Genomic DNA, 17,738 nt, shown 5'->3' on the forward strand with positions numbered 1-17,738 from the left:
GGGTTGCAGACTTCGTCCTTAAAAAGTCCTCCATTAAGTAAGGAGAGAGCCTGATCTTGTTCATCTATTTCCATTAACAGCACATTTACCAATGTACAGTTTGGTACTCAGATTGTGAATTTTCCCCTCTAGACACCACTGAATTAGTAATGAATGTGAAAATGGTATGTTAATGATCCATTGAGGAGGGAGTAGGTGGGGGGAATGGTACATGGACAGAGCACAGAGATGTGATAAATGAACTCAGTAAGATTGGATTTACAGTTTTATAATGAAGGGAATAATCCCTCCCAACCCTGTAGCAGTCATTTTGCTTGTCTGGACAGTGGACTTTTATATCCCTATAGTGTCCAAACTAGGAATATGTTTCTATTTGATTGCTCACTAATGCTTGAGAACAATTTTATATTCTCTCCAATTGAGCGCCATATGCATACTTCATACTGGGAGCACATATTGAGCATTTTAAGCATGGAAGCCAACGTGTTCCTCGCAATTATCTGCTCAGTGAAATGGACACTGGTTTCCTGGTTTAGTTATAGCCCAGAAGGAGGCCTTCCTGCCCATCTCGTCCATGCTAGCTCTCTGTAGAGTAATCCACTCAGTCCCATATCCCCTGCTATCCCTGCACATTTTCTTCCATTCCATTGGCCATCTGATTGCCTCTAGTAATCATTCTCCCATTTTCCCCAATTTATGTCGGCAGCAAGTTTGAAAACGAAATTGTCATCATGAAGTTCTTGGCTTTCTAAGCTCACTTACAAAGACCTAGGGTCAGATTTCCATCATTGAGGTTGAAAACCTGAGTTGTAAAATTTCATGACTTATCCTCTTTATCCCTGGAGGCAGTTTGAATGTGACTTTTGGGACAGGCAAGTGCTAAGGCAGACTGAGGTAGACTGAGTCATCTCTGTACTCCGCAATTGTGGCCCAAACCCAATGATACCACTGCACAAATAGGCTTGTCTACAGTCTGCACTTGGCAAGTTTCCACCTTGGGTTCACTTCAGGCCCCACGTGGAGATGAAAGAAAGCACAGACTGATAATGAGCTGTTACTAATGCAGTTGATACTGCAAGAAAGCCTCATTCAAAAAAAACCCAGCGGTAAAATGGGCAAGTGGTCAATATGTTGTAAAAACAAAAAAAGCTTCTATTTCTAACCACATCAAAGACAGTTAATCCTTTAAAAGCTTCTTAAATCTGCCTGTTAAATGGTGAACTCAAAACCCCTGCTGAGATAATGTAGAGCTTCTGAAACCTCGTCAAGCATCAACAACTGGCTCAGCTGTAATAATGATGGCACAGTGGTCCAGTGGTTAGTACTGCTGCCTCACAGTGCCAGAGACCTGGGTTCGATTCCAGCCTCGGGTGACTGTTTGTGTGGAATTTACATATCCTTCCTGCGTCTGTGTGGGTTTCCTCTGGGTGCTGCAGTTTCCTCCCACAACCCAAAGATAGGCAGGTTTGGTGGATTGGCCATGTTAAATTGCCCCCTAGTGTTCAGGGATGTGTAGCTCAGTGCATTATCCATGGGAAATGCAGGGTTACGGGTAGAGGGTAAGTGGATAAGTCTGAGTGGGATGCTCACTGGAGAGTTGAAAGAGAGCCTCCAAAGACTGTGTGTGGATTTGTTGGGCTGAATGGCCTGCTTCCAGACTGTGGGGATTCTGTGACTGATGCATATTAAAACTGCAGAAGCAGATGGTGCTTTTTTTTTCGCTCTGGCCTATATTACATGGGCTTGAATCGATTGAATCCAGCAGTGGGTCTGCTTGCCTTTTATTTCCATCGACGGCTGCAGGCTGTTTTTATTTTCTTCTATAAATGATTCAAATCCGTGCAGATCATGAATGTTAAACAAATCCTACCTTCCCTTCAGGATCTTTCATGCCACACTATGGTTCGATGTGCAGCAGAAAATATGGGGTCTGTGTAAACTCAGTACTCATCTCAAATGGCACTGCTGAGTTTGGGATTCACAACAGTCCACAACTGATAGCAATGGAATAATCTGGAAATGGGAAAGGGACTTCCACATCAGAGTTGAACCCTCAATATTTAAATGACATAGAGTTGTACAACATGGAAGCAGACCCCTTGGTCCAACTCATCCATGCCGACCAGGTATCCTAAATCTAGCCCATTTGCCAGCATTTCGCCCATATCCCGCTAAACCGTTTCTATTCATATACCCATCCAGATGCCTTGTAAATGTTATAATTATCCCAGCATCCACCACTTCCTCTGGCCGTTCACTCAATACACACACCTGCACTCTGTGTGTAAAGTTGCCCCTCACATCCCTTTTAAATCTTTCCCTCACACCTTAAACTTGTGCATCTAGTTTTGGACTCCTCTGTGCTGGGGAAATTGGTTATTCACCCAAACCGTGCCCCTCAGGATTTTATACATTTCTATAAGGTCACCCCCCTGCTTCTGATGCTCCAGGGAAAATAACCCCAGCCCATTCCGCCTCTCCCTATAGCTCAAACCCTTCCATCCTGGCAACATCCTTGTGTCTGGAATTGGACATCAGCCCAAAACCTTCTAAAAAGCAGGAAGCAGATGTGAAGGTAGCCTGGAATACAAATTAAACAACACCTTTGCTAAAGCAGGGAGACTAGAATTGAATACAGCATGCCGAAAGTACCCTCACCGATGTCCTGTACACAGCTGCAACATGACACCCCAACTCCTAAGAACCGAAAGAACCACGGGTGCTGTAAATCAGGAATAAAAACAAAGTTGCTGGAAAAGCTCAGCAGGTCTGGCAGCATCTGTAGAGGAGAAAACAGAGTTAACGTTTCAGGTCCGGTGACCCTTCCTCAGAACAGTTCTGAGGAAGGGTCATCGGACCTGAAACGTTAACTCTGTTTTCTCCTCTACAGATGCTGCCAGACCTGCTGAGCTTTTCCAGCAACTTTGTTTTTGATCCCAACTCCTATACTCAGTGACCAATAACGGCAAGTGTACACCAAACACCACCTTCTCTATCCTTTCAACCTGAGACTCCACCTTCAAGGTCTCTAGAGCTGGATTGACTGCGTGAAAATCTGGTTTCTGTCCTCTGTAGTTCAAAGACTGCCATCATGATTTGAGACACTTTTTAACACCGTCGGTCTGCTCCCTTCTCTTAGCACCGTCCAGAAGGAATTGCAGCTTGATGACCCAAACAGCTTGGAGGAGTACATGGGCGAGATTATCCTGGAGATAAAACTTGCCAACAAACCGAGGGATGGCAGAAGAAATGTGAGTTAAGTTTTCATGTTTGTTTTGTAAGTTTTCATTTAAGTGGCATGTTTATCCCTGCTTTTTCTTGTGTCATTAGGTGTTAACTATGGAAGTTCAATACAGTGAGAAGTGTGGTTTTTAGGTAAACCGAGAATTCATATTGCATTCGTACTTGCATGTGTCAAATAACATCCTCTCCCTCCACCACTGATGCTCAGTAGCAATACTGTGTACCAACTACAAGATGTGCTGCAGAAATTTACCGAGGTTCCTGCCTGTACTTTCCAAACACAAAGTCACCGCATCTAGACGGATAGAGGCATAGGAACACCAACAATGCAAGTTCTCCTCCACGCCACTCTCCATCATGGCTTGGAAATATATTGCTGTTCATTTGGTCTCACTGGGTCAGGATCTAGGAATTCCCTCCCCCATGGAATTGTGGATGTACCTACTGCACATGGATGGCATGAAGGCAACTCACCTCTCTCTTCTCAAGGTCAACTGGGATGTGATATCAATGTTGGCCTGGCCCATGGGGAAGACTGGAGTAATGACCATCCATTAATTTGCAAAGTGTTCTCTAATACTTTGTGTTCCAGGCTGCCTTCACAGCTGAATTTATATTTTTAAGAAAGTTATAGGCTTAAGTTCAAAGCCAGACACTGTATCTCAGAAACATAGAAATTAGGAGCAGGAGTAGGCCATTTGGCCTTTGAGCCTGCCCCACCGTTCAAGATGATCGTACAATCTCAATATCCAATTCCTGCTTTCTCCCCAACCCCCTTGATCCCTTTAACCGCAAGGGCCACGCCCAGCTCCCCCTTGAATATATGTAATAAACTGGTCCCAAAAGCTTCCTGTGGTATAGAATTCCACAGGTTCACAACTCTCTGAGGGAAGAAAGTCTTCCTTATCTCAGCCCTGAATGGCTTACCCCTTATTCTTAGACTGTCACACCATGTTCTGGATTCGCCCAACACTTGGAACATTCATCCCGCATCCAGCCAGTCCAGTCCCATCAGAATTTTATATGTTCCTATGAGAACCTTCCTCATTCTTCTAAATTCCAGGGAATACAAGTCCAGTCAATCCAGTCTTTGCTCATATATCTGTCCTGCCATCCTGGGAACCAGTCTGGTGAACCTTCACTGGATTATCTCAATAGCAAGAATGTCCTTCCTCAGATCAAACCTACACACAATACTCAAGGTATGGCTTCACTAAGGCCCTGTATAACTGCAGCATGACATCCTTACTCTGATACTTGTCATCCTTTCACTGTGGAGGCCAGCATGCCATTAGCTTTCCTCACTGCCTGCTGCCTGCACGCCACCCTTCAGCGACTGTTCCACCATGACACCCAGGTCTTATCACACTTCACCTTTTCCTAAACCGCCACCATTTCAGGTAATAATCTGCCTTCCTGTTTCTGTGACCAAAGTGGATAACCTCCCAGTTATCCACAATATGTTGCATTTGCCAAGTATTTGCCCCCTCAGCCAGTCTGTCCAAGTCAATGTTGCTTTTCCTGACTGATACTCCAGAGTAGTACTGGGTACCGTTATCACTAATGACAGGTTATAGCAAGGAGCTTCCATTTGCTATTGGCCATAAAGTCTCCCCAGGAACTCCTTGAATTTGCTGAAGGAATATAAATGGTGTGTGAATGAGCTGAGTTGGGGTCTTACATGTGAGGTGTTGGTTCAGCTGACTGGTAGTAAAGACGATCTTTGAAACCCAGCGGATTTCAATCGGATTTGCTACAGTAACTGTGCACCGGGTTTCTCATCTGAGGTTTTTCTATTGAATTCATTGCTGCTGGTCTATTAGTGATCTGGTATTGGTGCATAAGGGCAGCTCTGACTCCCTCAGTGACCCCGATATTGCTATGAGTTGAGCTATTATTGTCCAGTTTCTCTATGATAGTACCTGCTTGGTGCTACTCCCCAACCTCAATGGGATCTATAACCAAGAAGAGTAAGGGGATTTTTATTTTCACTGAGAGGATGACGGAGGTCTGGAACTCACTGTGTGAAAGGTAGGGAGAGAGAGAAACACTCATCATATTTTAAATGCTATGACGTCCATTTGAAATGCCATAACCTACAGGCTATAGTCCAGGAACCAGAAAGTGAGATTAGGCTGGATAGCACTTTGACAGCTACTGTAGATATGATGGGCTGAATGGCCTGCCTCCACGTTGTAAAATTTCTATAATTGAAGCCAACTTTGACCTTATCATGCTGTTTTAGCGTTCAGATCAGATAGCATCTGGGTGCGCGTGAATGCATAATTGCCAGTTTAGCTTAGTTCAAATAAATAAGCCATCCTCAACCTTCCATATTCAGTCCCTTCAGCGCTGACACGCAGCAGCATCAGTGTGACCCCTTCAAGAGATGGACTGCAATAACCCTCCAGAAACACCTTACAGTGTCACAACCTCTTCCACACAGCGGACACATGGAAATACCACACCCTGCAAGTTTCCCTCCAAGCCACTCAGCGTTCCCGACTTGGAAATATATCACCGTTCCTTCCGTGCCGCTGGGGCCAAACCCTGGAACACCTTCCCTGACAGCATTGTGGATGTACCTACCCATGTGGACTGGAGCAGCTCAAGTACATAACCCACCACCACCTTCTCAAGGGTGATTAGAGGTGGGCAATAAATGTTGGCCTCGCCAGCGATGCCCATGTCCAAGAAATGAGTAAAAACTTCCGAGTGCATTAAGGAGAAGTGGGTGATCTTGAAGTTGGCTGGGCTTCATATTAGATTCAATGTCCCTCCAGCCCAGTGCTGATAGTGCACTTTTGAAAAGGTTCTTTCTAATCATTGAACCTGCCATGGCTTTGCCCGTTATTTTTAATAAAGTGTTATGTGTTTGGGCTGGGGACCATTAGACTGGAGGGACCGCGTAGTCAGTATAACTAGCATGAGTCTGCCAATTGAACATCTTAAATGTACAGGCCCAGTACCTGCAGGGGAACTGCAGCCTGAAGTTAATATGAACCTTAATTAAAATAAAGCCCAATCTCTATTACGACATTGAGTGCCAGTTGGACCCTCCTGTTGATTTACTGAGGGTATTTACTCTCCTGTTCCCGCTGAGGGGAGATGATTATCTTCCGTGTTCCCGAGGAGATTGGGATTGCAGCAGGTTTTCTGAGTTGCACTTGGCAGATTACAGGATGGTGGTGGCATGTTTTGAGATCCCGGAGGTTAATTTGCACTGGATTTGCCCGTCCAAAAAAATTAGCTGCATAACCATGTATTGTTGCTGGCAGCATAATCGCTTGACATCCTGCTGTTAAATCCCAGCATTAAAAAAAACCAGCAGAACAGAAAATGACAGCAGTGTAATTAACAAAAAGGGAATCACACCAACAAGGTCTGTCTAATTAGAAAAAACCTGAACCAATACAGAAAGCCACATGACTGATATGAGTGGGCTGAATGAGATGGTTTTGAAAGCTTTTTATTTATGCAAGACTAACAGTGCGCAATTGCTAAATAAACCTTCATTTTCATTAAGGCTTGTGGAAATGTGAACCCAATAAGCTTCAAGATGCAGATTTAACTCAGGGAATCCGTGTTTGCTGATGTGCATTTATAATGCGTCTTTAACATTGTAAAACATCTCAAGACGCATCACTTCAGTGCAATCAGACAAAATGTGATATGCAAATATATCTGAGCCTCGTGGAAGGGCCTGGCTCCATTTAGCTGTGGAGATGGCCTTCTCCCAAGTAGTCATAGTGTTGCTCAGATGTGCCAGTTTGACCCTGGCTGCAATTTATTTGCAATTATTTATTCAGATTCCAGAGTAGCTTCAGTGCGTGTTCTCTGTTGTTAGACAAGAGTGATCCCTTCGGATTCGGTGAATTTTTCATTAACAACTGCATTCCTCTGTTCATTCCCGTCTCCTACATTCTGTGCCACCTTGTATCCCATCTGTTTACCAGGCCAGTCACATCAGGAAGAAACGAGGGACGCATACAAAGGTAAAACATTGAGTTGTTTTTTGATTTCTTTTTTTAGTTCCGCATCAATGCTTTTCTCAGCCTTAAGTTCCTAAAAGACGCAATTTATTTACAGTGTCTTGAGTCTGTAAACTACGTAACATTTGTCTTTTTGAATTACCATTCACTAATTAAGTTGCCAGCACCAATATAGTCAAGTATCCTGGAGAGTTTTTAATTTGTGCTCATTCCCTGCATTAAGTTCTTCTGAAAAAGCCGCTCAGCAAATTTCCAGGGGTGAATATTCCATGTTAGTCCCTCAAACTATTCTGATATGTTTGGGCAAATCTCTTGCATTTTCAATGAACTGAACTTTTTCTGAGGCAATGATTTGTCAGGGTAGGGTTTGACACTCTGGTTGGATGTGTTCCTGATAGTTTAATCATGTGACCCATGTCCGCATGACCGCTGTACAGTTTATTGAACATAGAACATAGAACATCACAGCACAGTACAGGCCCTTCGGCCCTCGATGTTGTGCCGACCTGTCATACCAATCTCAAGCCCATCTAACCAACACTATTCCATGTACGTCCATATGCTTGTCCAATGACGACTTAAACATACCTAAAGTTGGCGAATCTACTGCCGTTTCTGATCATGTGACAGTTTCCAGATCGCCTAAAGGTGGAGGCCTGTAGAGCTGAGGGTTATTTGTGTGAGGAGTTCAGTCTGCTGCTTTGCACTTGCACCAACTCCGGAGCCATGTTCCCAGGTCAAGGGTCATTCACCCCGAGGCATGGGTTCCGATGGGAATTCCTGCTGGCAAGGGGATTGTAATCAGATTCCAAGTGAGGTTCCCCGATCCACAGCATCCGGATGTTAATTTCTGGGATGAGGAGGGAAAAACTAGCTCTTCATTTTAATGACACAATCTTTTGGCTGGTTGTAAAAATGCCTTAAAAAGAAAAGGCTGCAATGGGCTCTCGACAGTAGTAGGCCCGGAATCTGGACTCTTGATGGTAGTGGGCCCAGACCCTGGACTCCTGATGGCGATTGGCCTGATGCCTGGACCCTAAACGACGGTAGGCCCGGAGCCTGGATGCCTGGGGGTGTTAGGCCCGAAACCTGGACCCTCGACGGTGGTAGGTCCAGAGCCTGGACACTCGGCGACAGTAGGCCTGGAGCCTGGACCCTCAGTGGGGACCTTTTGAATTTTGGAACACCTTTCAGAGACCTTGATCCTTGAAGCCACGCTTGAGAACCCAATTTGAACAGAAGATAAACTGTTACTTCAATAATTTCTTTTTGTCCTCATAGTACCTCAAAATGGCCCTGGCTTGTGGTGACAAAACACTTTTCACTGTATCTTCAAGATATATGTGCCAATAAATAATCATTCTTTCATTCTATGCAATGAGCCTCCTGCACTATTGAAATACAAACATATTGTCAGGTATGTAGAAGGTGAACTGATAGAGTGTTTGCACACTACATTGACTCGAGTGCTCATTAGGAGGGATGCTGACACAGGCCTGGGTGGTGGCGACTGTGTGGAGTTTGCATATTCTTCCCGTTTCCTCCCTCAGTCTAAGGATGTGCACGTTAGGTGGATTGGCCATGCAAAATTTTCCCTACTATCCAGGAATGTGCGGGCTATGTGGGATAGCCATGGGAAATGCAGGGTTACAGGAATAGGACAAGGGGATGAGTCTGGATGGGATGCTGTTTGGAGGGTTGGTGTGGACTCGATGGGCTGAATGGCCTGATCCCACACTGGAGGGATTCTGCACTTGCTGAATGTGTACTGTGGATACATTGAGATCTATGTAGATTTTACAAAAACAAGCTGATGCTTTCACTCAATACTTAACTGATTATATATTTCTTCTGAAGCTGTTTGACCCTGTTATGTAATTTTTTGAATAGAAAAGATGTAAATGTAGATCATAAATGTTTTGAACAGGCACTCTGGTTCCCTCAGCTTGAAACATAGAAGTATTGAGTTCAGTAAGAGTTTGGAAATTTGTGCAGAAACTTTTTTTACAAGTTTCTGGCTATGCTTCAGTCAGAGTAATATGTTCCGTTCTCTGGATCAGACTTTTGGAGAGATAGCAAAGAACAGATTAGGCATCAAGACAGGAGGAGCTGGCATTGTTTGTCTTGGAGCAGGGAACGTGAACGTAGACTCAACAGGGGGATTCAGAATAATGAAATGCTTTAGTAGCGCAAATAAGGAAGAACTGTTTCCACTGGCAGCAGAGTTGGTAATGGGAGGTCATTCCTTATTATTGTGAATGTTCACTAATATCCTTTAGGGAAGGAAACTGCCATCCTTACCTGGTCTGGCCTATATATGACTCCAGACCCACAGCAACATGGTTGACGCTCAACTACTTCTAGGCAATTAGGAATAGGCAATATATTCTAGCCTAACCAGTGATGCCCTTATCCCATGAATGAATAAATAAAAGTGTCTGTAAAAGTTTCTGGTGCGTTTTATTTTTCATTCCATGGGGTCATATAGGCATCATTAACTAGGGGAACATTTGTTGCTCCTTCCTAATTACCCTTGAAGTAAATGACTTGCTAGGTCATTTCAGAAGGTGTCTAAGAGTCACCTTGAGTTGGAGTCACAAGTGGATCAGACTAGGTACGGTTTCCCTCCTGAAAGGACATTAGTGAACTGGATGGGTTTTTCTGACAATTGATAGTGTCACGGTCACCGATACTGAGGCTAGTTTTCAACTCTGGATTGTAATTTAGATTTAAAGCGATCTGCAAAAGACACAAGGGTAGGTAAGGAAAATATTTTTCTCTCAATGTGTCGTTTGGGTGTGGAATGTGATACCTGGAAGTAGGTTCAATGGAGGCATTCTGGAGTGCATTGGATGGTTATTTGGATAGAACTAATGTGCATAGGTGTGGGGGAGAAAGCAGGAGATTGGCACTCGGTAAAGATGCACCTTTGATGATGGGCCAAATGGCCTCCTCCTGTGCTGTAATAGTTCTCTGATTAATTTGACCATTGTAAAGCCAAAGAAGTGGGATCAAGAGTAGGCTGTTTGGCTCATTGAGCCCCCCGTCCATTCCAAATTACACCAACAGTTGTAGTGGGATTTGAACCAACGGTGTCAAAATTAGCTTTGGTTCCCTGTTACTACTTCAATGACAATGTCACTACACTACTCTTGTGCTGTAAGGGGAAACAATTCCAACTTCTTTGATCGATACAACCGATGGTGCCCCAGTCTGCAGTCATCAGTGCCTGGTTCAGTTATTACACCCTGCTGTGCTAAATGCTATTGAACTGTCAGCCCATGGCACATTTAAACACAGTGAAAAATTCAATGGTGAGAAATAGGGGTTTGGAGAGATGACTAAGCAATTGTTGGAGAGGTGGGAGAGAAATAGAGAGGGCAAAGGGTTGGAGGATAAAGTTCTTTTCAGCTGAATCACTGGCATTGGGAAAGGTGAGGAGAGACAGAAGTTCAGAATTGCCTGTTTGCCTAAGATAATGGACTGGAAAGTGGTCTGGAAAAGATTGTAGAGAAACAAATGGTTCAGTCAACATTTCCCTACCAGCGTTTGTACTCCATACAGGCTTCTTGAATTTTTTTTACAGAATCCCTGCAGCGTGGAAGCAGGCCATTCAGCCCATCATGTCTACACTGACCCTCTAAGCAGCATCCCACTCAGACCCAACCCCCTGAACCCTATCCCAGTAGGAAACCCAGTGTTCCCATGGCTAACCCTCCTTGCCTTGCATCCATGGACACTATGGGCAATTTAAGCATGGCCAATCCACCTAGCCTGCACATCTTTGGAGCGTTGGAGCAAACCCACGCAGACACGGGGAGAATGTGCAAACTCCATACAGACAGTCGTCCGAGGCTGGGCCCCTGGCGCTGTGAGGCAGCAGTGCTAACCACCATGCTACAATATGTATACCTGCCTTCTCTGCCCTGTGTGTGCGTCAAAGTTGGAGCAGGCATGGGCGGTTATTTGTGAATTAGGGTAGGGAGTTGTTAAATTGGCTGAAAACAGAGTAACAGATGCTGGAAATCAATGACATTGGCAGAAATTGCTGGAAAATCTCAGCAGGTCTGGTGGAGAGAGAGCTGAGTTAACGTTTCGGGTCTAGTCACCTTGCTCCCGAAAGCATTCACCAGTTTCCTCTCCACAGATGCTGCCAGCCCTGCTGAGTACTTTTTCTGCCCCTGGCCATTCCATTCTACGGCAGCTGAAAGACAGGTATGCGGGAGTTGATATGTAACAGGAGAGAGGTTGTAGAGCCTTCGGCACAGCATGTAGTGGAGCTTGAATGAGAGACGTTGTGGCACAGTGGCAGTGTCCCTATATCTGAGCTAGGAGGCAGAAGTTCAAAGCCCCAGAGATGTGTTCTAACACTTTTGAACAGATTAATTAGAACTGTCTACAGTGAGAGGCTGATGGAAGAGGGCAGTGTGATGTGTGATCTGGACTTAGCAGAAGCACAAGCCAGAGGCTCAATTTGATTTTAAGCAACTCCTGTTTCAGTGACAATATCCCTGATTCCTATCTGTGTCACTTTGGAGGTTATTGTTACAAATCCTTCTGATTTAGCTTCACTTGCATGGAACTTTCAGCTCAGAAACTTCTCCATCCATTTGAATTTTCCTCTTCAGTTTTCTGCCCAGAGACTAGTTCTTTGTGATTATTTTGTAACTCCCAAGTGGGGTGTAGGATTGACAGCTGAGGGTGTTTCAGCAAGAGTGGGGCTTGAACCCTGTGCTGTGGCTGCTAGTCTGATCCATAGACTAGTCGTATAGCCAGCTGAACTAAACTGACCCCCTCTTCAACCCCACTATTTATTGGAATATTAGTTGTCTATGGCCTGGAATGCTGCTGTGCTTTGGTCATTCAGCCCTGGGTCAGTGATCACTAGAGGGCAGTATTAAACTAGTATTCAGTGACCTGAGCCTCTTGATCATTGAGAGTTTGCTTTTCAGCCAATAATGATTTTTAACAAAATCCATGTTAGTTCCATTATGCCTGACAGCTTCTTCATTCCTTCCTTTTGTAATTCTCTATTTTAATAAAGCTTTATCGATGACAATTACACGACTATCTTAACGAAAGCACATCTAAAGATTTAAAGGATTACTGCATACTGTTCCTGCCCTTAATTAATTTAACGTACAAAGTATAGTTCCCAAATGTGCGTTTTACCCCATTAATCCACTTTTGAACAGTTCATGTACATTGAAATGAAATGTGCAATCATGCCTTTTTTTTCTTAAATGTTTCAGAAGTAGGAACTGATTTGCAGGAGAGAGGTTTATCTTTTTAAATAGTGAAGGGTTTTTTTTTGCCATCTACTATTCCTGGATATATTCCCAAGTATTCGAGCTTTCAGATATTTCAGTGCTTCAAGGGCATCTGAGGAGGTTGGAGGGTAGTACAGATATCAACAAGTTGGGAAAATTGTGCTAAAATTAGCACAGCAAGGCATGTTAGCCCACTCCAAGCACTATTAGTCAGATATTTACATATTTAAGTGGTCTAGACTCAAGTAGATAGACTCTAGTCAATAAGCATTGATAAGGGATTAGCATTTGCGATGTTAGTGCTAGGAATTGGGGTGGACAGCCTGGCAAATTTGGGTACTGGAAAAGAAACTGGGGCCAAGTTCTGTTTTTTCACACCAATTAATCAGTAGCTGAACATGTTAGCTTTGGAATTCCAGTCTAATTGAAGGGATCTGTGCTTATGTACACAGCAGAGTAGAGTGTGCTGGCATTGAGACCAAGGCTTTAGGTGTGCAGTGAGCTCTGGGGATTTAACCGCCTTGCACTTCACTTTTGGGAAAGTGCTAAACTCTCGAGAGTAACATTGCTTCTGGCTGTTTTCTGTGAAGCTGGAACACATCCACAAAGGTGCTCAGCCTTCACTTTGCTCGATAATTACCCAAATGGTGCATCCATTCACAACTGAAACAAGGCTAAATAAATACACTATCCTGGCTAAAGTTCCAAAGAAAGTTGCAGAGAGTTTTACAACATGGATAAGTAAACAGCCTGCCTCTACTAATGGTTTAAAAATGCATTAATAGTCTCCCCAAAACCAATTTTGCTCTTTACATTCAGTCTGACTGAGGGAATAAAGCTTCTTGAAAACTATGGGAACAAGTTTCTTTGGAACATTTCATTTCCCCAGCATTTTCCAGGAAACATAAATAGTTATTTTGCAAATGTTTACATCAGGAGAGTTTCTGAAAACAAACATAGTTAACCTTTGACCGACAGCAGGAAATGGAGGAGGAATATAAAGTGCAAAGCGAATTATTTTAGCAGGGAATCTGAATGTAATTATATTCTGTGAATTACAATATAAACTTTAGCATTACCTCCAAGGATCCGGCATCAAGGCAGGAAGAATGTTGCCCTGTTTTATAACATACCAGACCCTCGAAGACATGTTGATAACTTTGAGTGAAATTGTAATGAAGGTTTCCTATGGGCCCTGACAGATGAGGTCACTGCCATTTAAAATGTCACCTGTACCTCCTCAAGCATAGATACAAGCTGCTGGCCTTCTGCATATCAAAAGACACTGGAAACTATCATTCCTTGGGCAAATATTGCTTTTGCCTTAAATGCAGAGGCTTGAATTGCTCTCTGGTGTTTTTCAAGTTATTTTAAACTTGAGCTTCAAGGCTTGAGCCATGAGACTGTAGCCCTGAGATCTTCAAAGAGTTCTGGGAGGGGGTGGTGTTGGTGGGGGGAGCGATAGAAGAGGCATTGGGAGGGTAGAGAGTGGGGGAGGGTGATGTCTCTCTCAGCGATGAGAGTATGTCGACATTTCCCAGTATCAGTAGCAATAGACCAGATGTGAGAGCGTTGTAAAGAGGCTGTCAATAGATCTAGCCAGTGTACAGGCCAACTCTCTTCGCCTGCATCCCCCCTATTCTCATACTGTTCAGCCATATGGAAACAATCTTCATCATCTACCAATGCACTCCCCCACCCCCAACCCCCTACCACTACCTACCTCCACCCTTGGCCCTTTAATGGCTAACTTTGGAATCCATTTTCATGAGTCTCGCAGGGCTAACAAGAGCAGTCTCATGAATTGACCAGATAGAAGTCACTTCCAAGATAAACATTCAATTTAAAAGTTAGACATAGTAGGCCGCAGATTTCTTTCAGAGAAAAATAAGCACTGCTATCCATCTTCAGCAAATGCCAGGCATCAGCAGGATCCTTTGATCCTCTTTGAAAAGTTATCCCCGCCCCTGCCCCTGACAAAAATGTAAATCCACAAGCGCTCTCCTACACTAGAGGGTACGGCCCCTGCACTTTGAAGTTTGACCCTGAAAACAGCTCACGACTTTCACTCTAAACAGTGCCTGTCTTTCTCGTATCACATAACCTCGGGAAGTCCGAAAGGCTTTGTAGCCCGGAACATGTCTGAACTGTAGTAGGTTAAGTAACGTAAGGGAAATTCAGCACTCAGTTCACACACAGAAAGCTCCCACAAAACACCCATGATAGGATTGGAGTAGAGGGACCCTCTGGGTCTGCACATACAAATTGTTGAAAGTGAAAGATCAGGAAGGTCAGCTGTCTCTAGAGAGGCCATCATTTTTAGGTTTCAGTTTAGGTTTTATTGTCACATGTATTCAAATACGGGCATACTTGAGTACAGTAAAATATGTACAGTGTCACCAATCCCTGCATCATCTTGGGTACAAATGTGCCTAGGGTACAAAAATAAGTTAAAAGAAATTCATCACTACAGTTCTTCATTCCTAATTGGTTAGAGCTGTGGGTCTGGGGTCACATGTGGGCCAGACGAGGTAAGGATGGAGTCTTCCGTCCCTAAAGGACATAGTTAACCCATGTGGGTTTGTACAGCAGTCAGCAATGGGTTTAGACTCTTAATTCCAGACTTTTTCTTTGGGAATTCAAATTCCATCATCTGCTATGGCAAGATTCGAACCTAGGTCCCCAGATCATTACTGGATCGCTGGATTAACGGATTAGTGATATTACCACTAGGCCATTGCTGAGATGAGCACAGGGGGTCCTGTGGGTATATACATAGAAACTGTTGAAAGCAGAAGGTCAGGCATACCATGCTTGTTAGAGCTCAGCTGGAGCATTGATATGGGTACTGCCCTGTGAGAAGGTGTTGGAGAGAGTGCAGAAGTGGTTTACAAGAATGGTTCCAATGGTGAGGAGCTTTAGTTAAGAGGAAAGATTGAAGGAGTTGGGGCTACTTTGGAAGAGAAGAAAGCTGAGGGGTGATCTGATTAAATTTTTCAAATTTATGAGCAGGCTGGACAACATTCATAGGGGAGAAGCTGTTCCTGTTTCTAAGGAAAGGGCCGAGATTTAAAGTCATCTACAAAAGAAGCAAGGGAGAAGTGAGGAAAAACATCTTCACGCAGCGAGTATTTGGGGTTGTGGCATGCACTATCTGGAAATGAGGTGGAGGCAGGTTCAGCTGAGGCATTCTGGAGAGTGTCGGATGGTTAGTTAGATAAAAGTAATGCGTGAGGGTATGGGGAAGTAGGAGGAGATTGGCACTAGGGATTGACGCCCGTTTAATGAGCCGGTGAGGCCAACATGGGCCAAATGGTCGAATCACCATAACAGATTTGGGGCAGCATGGTGGCTCAGTGGTTAGCCCTGCTGCCACACAGCACCAGGGGCCTGGGTTCAATTCTACCTTCAGGCAACTGTTTATGTGTAGTTTGCACATTCTCCCCATGTCTCCATGGGGGTTTCTCCTACAGTCCAAAGATGTGGAGGCTAGGTGGATTGTCCATGCTAAATTGCCCATAGTGCCCAGGGATGGGTGGGTGCTCCAAGGGTCAGTGTGGACTTGTTGGGCTGAAGGGTCTGTTTCCACACTGTAGGGATTCTATGCTTCTAGATCCATGAAAGTGACTACTAAATTAAATGGAATCTTAGCACTTTATAAATAAAAGCATACAGCACAGGAACAAGGAAGTTACAATGACCTTTTCCCTATGGTGGGGAATTTCGAGCCTAGTGGGTATATTTTTAAAGTGAGAGAAGGAAGATTTATAAAGGCTTGAGGGGCAACTTTTTTACACAGTTCATGTATGGAATGAACTTCCAGACAAAATGGTGGATGCAAGTACAATTATAATATTTAAAAGACATTTGGATAATTACATGAATAAGAAATGTTGGACAGATATGGGCCAAGTGCAGACAGGTGGGTCTAGTTTCATTGGGATTATGGACTGGTTGGACCGTAGGGCCTGTTTCCTCACTGTATGACTGGATGACTATGACCCTTTATAGAACACTGGGACTAAACTGCAGTATTGCGTCCAGTTCCGGGCATCACATTTTCAGAAGTCAGTGGGGGCATTAGGGAGTGTGTTGAACAGATTAGTGAGAATGTTTCCAAGGGATGGGGACAGATTGGAAAAGCTGGAGCTGTTCTTCTCTGACAAGTGGCGATCAAGAGGAGACTTGATGGAAATAGTACAAGTTATGGAGGGGATTGGGCATGTGGAAAATGGGAAGCCGTTCCCAGTGACTGAAGGGTTGAAGACCCTGATTGAGACGCACTGATTGAAGGTGACTGGCAACAAAAAACCCCAAAGGTGATGTGAGGAAAACCTTTTTACACAGTGAGCGGTTTGTATGTGGAGTGCAATGCCTGAGAGTGGGTTAGAGGCAGATTCAATCATTGGTGTCCAAAGGGATTGTGATTAGTAAGTTTGCAGATGACACCAACATTGGAGGTGTAGTGGACAGCGAAGAAGGTTACCTCAGATTGCAATAGGACTTTGATCAGATAGACTGAGGAGTGGCAGATGGAGCTTAATTTTGATATTTGAGAGATGCTGCGTTTTGGAAAGGCAAATCAGGGCAGGATTTATACATTTAATGGTAAGGTCCTGGGGAGTGTGACTGGATAAAGGAACCTTGGAGGGCAGGTTCATAGTTCCTTGAAAGTGGTGTCGCAGGTAGAAAGTGAAGAAGGCATTTGGTATTCTTGCCTTCGTTGGTCAGTGCTTTGACTATAGGAGTTGGGAGGTCATGTTGTAGCTGTAAGGGGCATTGGTCAGGTCACTTTTGGAATACTGCATGCAATTCTGATCACTCTCCTAGAGGAAGGATGTTGTGAAACTTGAAAGAGTTCAGAAAAGATTTACAAGGATGTTTCTGGGGCTGGAGGGTTTGAGCTACAGGGAGAGGCTGAATAGGCTGGGGCTATTTTCCCTGGAGCATTGGAGGCTGAGGGGTGACCTTAAAGAGGTTTATAAAATCATGAGGGGCATGGATAGGGTAAATAGACAAGATATTTTCCCCAGGGTGTGGGAGTCCAAAACTAGAAGGCATAGGTTTAATGTGAGAGGGGAAAGATTTAAGAAGGAACCTAAGGGGTAACTTTTCCACACAAAGGATAGTGCATGTATGGAGTGAGCTGCCGGAGGAAGTGGTGGAGGCTGGTACAATTACAACATTTAAAAGGCATCTGGATGGGTATATGAATGGAAGGGTTTTGAGGGAT

General features: G+C 44.1%; 1 protein-coding gene across 1 annotated transcript in view; it reads left to right on the forward strand.

The window, feature by feature from the left end:
* Nucleotides 1-17,738, forward strand: part of LOC125467232 (multiple C2 and transmembrane domain-containing protein 2-like) — a 476,933-nt gene that overhangs the window by 227,101 nt on the left and 232,094 nt on the right. The window contains exons 7-8 of the mRNA XM_048562803.2: nt 3,140-3,251; nt 7,200-7,238. Coding sequence (XP_048418760.1) covers nt 3,140-3,251; nt 7,200-7,238 — 151 coding nt within the window. The remainder of the gene's footprint in view (nt 1-3,139; nt 3,252-7,199; nt 7,239-17,738) is intronic.

This window comes from Stegostoma tigrinum, chromosome 33 (assembly GCF_030684315.1).
Source record: "Stegostoma tigrinum isolate sSteTig4 chromosome 33, sSteTig4.hap1, whole genome shotgun sequence".
NCBI lineage: Eukaryota > Metazoa > Chordata > Chondrichthyes > Orectolobiformes > Stegostomatidae > Stegostoma > Stegostoma tigrinum.